At 46.3% G+C, this 4,129-nt stretch overlaps 1 protein-coding gene across 1 annotated transcript; it reads right to left on the bottom strand.

Moving 5' to 3' along the window:
* Positions 1-1,864: 1,864 nt before the first annotated feature.
* T265_08889 (hypothetical protein) lies at positions 1,865-3,742 on the bottom strand (the record flags this gene model as incomplete). Its single annotated transcript, XM_009174817.1, has 3 exons — positions 1,865-1,964; positions 2,042-2,136; positions 3,683-3,742. The coding sequence occupies 3 exons, from the start codon at positions 3,740-3,742 to the stop codon at positions 1,865-1,867; spliced, it is 255 nt and encodes an 84-aa protein (XP_009173081.1).
* Positions 3,743-4,129: the final 387 nt, after the last annotated feature.

Genomic DNA, 4,129 nt, shown 5'->3' with positions numbered 1-4,129 from the left:
TGAAGATATGGTCGATGCAACCTCTTGCAGGACGGAACCCAGCTTGGTTTTCACGGATCGGCCTCTCCCTGTGTTCCGTCAACCTTCGAAGGATAAGGCCAGAGTGCACCTTCGATGCCACAGCTAACAGGCTGATGCCACGGTGGTTTTCGCATAGCGTCCGTGTACCCTTTTTGAAGATAGGGATAACTGTCGACATGCCCCATTCTGCAGGCACTCGCTCTTCGTCCCACATAGTACCAATAAGTTTTGTCAAGTGGGTCACCAGGGAATTTCCGCCTTCTTTGAAGAGGGCTGGATACAGACCGTCCGGTCCTGGTGCCTTCTCACGTTTCAGTGCGGCTACTTCGTACCTTATTTCTTCTTCCGAAGGGCGATCAAGGTTTACATTCCATTCGCCCGTATACACTATCTCCACAGGCTGTGTTGCAGGAGGCCAGCTGAACTGCTCTTCGAAGTGTTCGGCCCATCTCTCCAGTCGACGTTTTTGCGAGTGAATTACTGAGCCATCTTTTTCACTTATCGTTTCGCTGACCGTCGCTTTCCTAGTCATCTATGTTCTTTTAGGAAAGTAAGTAGTCTAAGAGAAGCACCCATGTTTATTACTCGCATCATGCGGAGGATAACACAGATCCTGCGCATGAAAACATATTTAGTGGATGATAGTGAGCAGTAGGCTTTGCCAATTCCGTATGGCAACGAAGAGGTATACACAAACTTGTAAAATAAAGCCATCAATATTATCAGTGAGAGAAACACTAGTGTTGGTACTGACGCTTTTCTGCCGTAAAACCAAGTTTATTCATTTGCACTCAAATTATCAAGAATGAAGAGTGTATATAGAAGGGACTTGATGCTTACCCACCGCAAGCCCACTAAGAAAATTTGGGATGAAACTGACAATCGCGACATTTCAAGCAGCGTCTCCAGTCAGGTGCAAAGAGGGACACTTGACCCCTATGGTACAAGGTGGTAACCACGACAAACATCCAAACCCCTGATGATATCTTCCAACCCCTTTCACCAAATCACCGGTCTTCAACCCTGCAGTTTGTCATTCTGGAGTAGATAAATATAACAATACTTTTCTCGGGAGATAATGATTCCGCACACGTAGCACATGATTGGGTCGCCGCAGGTTTTGTGCCACTACTGCAGAACCAGACGCTCATTTTCGAATTATCCCGACGCCACCCAATAACAGCAACACTTCCGATACATTGGTGGTAAACAAACTGAAGACACTTGCGATCATCTGCCCAAGGAGGTCAGGTATCTCGACAATACCGCAACGCTGCCTTTACTGTAGTCTGAAGCGACCCCTGAGACCCAATGATGTGTCTTTTTGGAACAACTAAGGCTAAATGGCAGACGTGATTCAGACCCTCGAAGTTCGTGAACTAACTTTATCGGGCACGATTCTATCAGAGCTGACAGAACTACTGAGGTACGTACAAGTCTCCACAACCTCTCGTGATTCCCCTTGGAGTGCAAGGGTCCTGTTCAGAAGCCGAATACTCTGAAGCAGAGGTCTGCACTTTGTATGTACAGGACGAACTTTAAAAGAAGGCATTATTGTGGTCAGTTTGTTTAAAATTGTTTGTCCTTGTAAATCAAAGTGCTGGTGAGTGCGCTGCACACAGACCGCCTCGTGTTTCAGTTGAACGTGTCGACAAGGCCCACGGGGTTACGTCCATTGCAAAAGTGGTGGGAAGACTAAAGGCTGGGTGTAATGAAACAGTAAATTACGTCGTCCAAACTATTAAAGCCTGTTAAAACCCATTCACTATTTCCCATCGCCAAAGTATGCAGATGAAACTGAAGATGATCAGTGAAAATCTGAGGACATGTATATTTGTGCATATCACCAATCGTAGCACTGACGTATTAGTTCCTCATGAACGAGTTCCATTGGGGTCTGGTCCATGTCTTCATGGTAAGAGCGTGAATTTCGGGAATTTCTTCTGACAGGGCACTATTTACCATCCTAGTTCATTCGTTTCGCAAAGTCATATTAGTCAAGCTGAAATAGACAACTCACCGGTGACGTTCCAAAAGTGACTTCCCATCAAATACATCAGATACAATAAATACATCGAACTTTTTCCCGCATCCATCGGAGAAGTCTTTCACTTCCTATAATATGAATTATTGGGTCTGAATGAAAATCAACCTACAAGGTGAATAGGGCTGAGAGCTTGTAGCTTTTGTTCGATAGCAGCTTGCATACTGATGACACAAGCGCACGCAGAAAAACAAGAACCAAAATAAATGGGTATCTGGCTAAAAGCGACAAGATAATGAAATGCTTTTCTTCGGAATGGCCAGGAACACTGGAGCAACGCTGAAAACTCACCACCAGCGAAGCCACTGTGAGAACATGGAAGTAGAATGCCCTACAATTGTCAAGGGAGCAGGATGGGCCATGTGGTTAGAGCACGAATTTACTGACCGGAAGGTACATGGTTCGAACCCGACCTCTGCCTCTCGACTTCCCCTGTCTAGGCTTGGGCAACCTGGCAGTATCTCAGCCCTCGTGCCTCGTTCGTGTGGCATGGCAGCTAGGCACCGAAAGGGTGCTACAGCTGAATGATTTATTTTATTTTATTTTATTACAATTGTCATCATCAGCGACAGCATGGCAGTGTTCAGCACTGATGCTTCGCTGCCGTGCAACAATGATTTATTTGGTTGATATATTCATGCCGACATGTCCACACCTCCAGACACTCATTCAGGTAATCTGGATAGAAACTGACAACGGGAGCGCCACTGATATCGAATAGTAGTCATGTATTGCTGGGGATCACACCAGCGCCTTATAAGGTGAATTGGTCTCATCTGTCACACCGAAATCAGAACTTTCACACCAACGTACGAAAACGCTTCATAACTTTGACCACCTTGGGTTGTAAGAGCCATGTCGGATGACCGCAAATTCGGGAGCATAACCTGTTTGTGATGCAAAGCGCATGCCGAAAGACGGTATGACCCTAGTGAGCTCATCCGGGAACACTGGTGCCTCCTATTCAAAAAATCATAACAATGTCACCTGTATATTCAAGATCTACAGGGTTTTTGTCAACAACTATATCAACACCGAGGTTTGGAAGACTGTGTTCACTTCATTAGCTTGTCAACCAAAAAACTGAATAGGAATGGAAACAGCGGGAACCCACCTTGCGTAGAATTTTTGGAGGGCTTTATATATACTCCAACGTGCCACGAAGCCGTAAAATACTAATAACCTATTACATCCACAAACTTCCGGGACGTGATGTAGCGTTCTGTGTACGACTATGTAACATCTATGTCAGTCCTCGGCTTACTGTTCTGCCCGATACGGTACATCAGAAAGACACGGAAGCTTAAGACAGTCATATATGGAGACCAAAGAAAACAATCGCGACTGTGTTTATTGGGTTATCGCGAAACGTTCTACACGAGCGTGCCAGAATCTTCGCCAGCGGGGCGAGAGACACCGAGCCGCGAGTGCTCGACCCTGATTCGCTAACCATCTGACCAATCAGGGCATGAGTTCGTCTAGCTGTGGCCCACACCTGGCATCCGTTCAATGGCTTCGAGTGATCAGTCACTTAAGGCGAATGATCTCTGCAACATTCCTTGCTGAGCAATCCTTTCAGGTGAACGACAGCGGCTGAACGACAAGAACAAAACCGACCAGAGAAACTTGGGTAAAAGCCTCGATCCTGTGTATCAATCCGTGAGTCTGTGGATCCATGAGATCGTGCTACGGAGAAGAGGTAGGTCAACCGGGCCAAATGCGTCTTGGACGTCCAGGAATGCTAGAGTGGTAGATCCTTCATACGCACGAGATTCATGGATTGACACATGGATCAACGCTTTTGCCGAAGCTTCAAATGTCGAGTTTTCTGATCCTTCAACGGCGGTTTGAATCCACGGATTCTGGCACGGAACCTAGTTTGAAGATTGAGTCGGTGTAACTCCTTCCTCATTGGAATATCGCTTGCCGCTCTCGAATGAATAATTCACGGACTACCACAAGGCGACATGGGCAAGTGACACCAAGATAGTAACGATTGCAGTCCTGTGATTAGAAGACTCACAACGGGTCCCTTTTGGATAATGGGCGCCATCAGTGATTCTC

Source organism: Opisthorchis viverrini, assembly GCF_000715545.1.
Source record: "Opisthorchis viverrini unplaced genomic scaffold opera_v5_244, whole genome shotgun sequence".
Classification (NCBI taxonomy): domain Eukaryota; kingdom Metazoa; phylum Platyhelminthes; class Trematoda; order Opisthorchiida; family Opisthorchiidae; genus Opisthorchis; species Opisthorchis viverrini.
The sequence above is the reverse complement of the archived record's forward strand: the minus strand, read 5'-3'. Positions and strand labels throughout refer to the sequence as shown.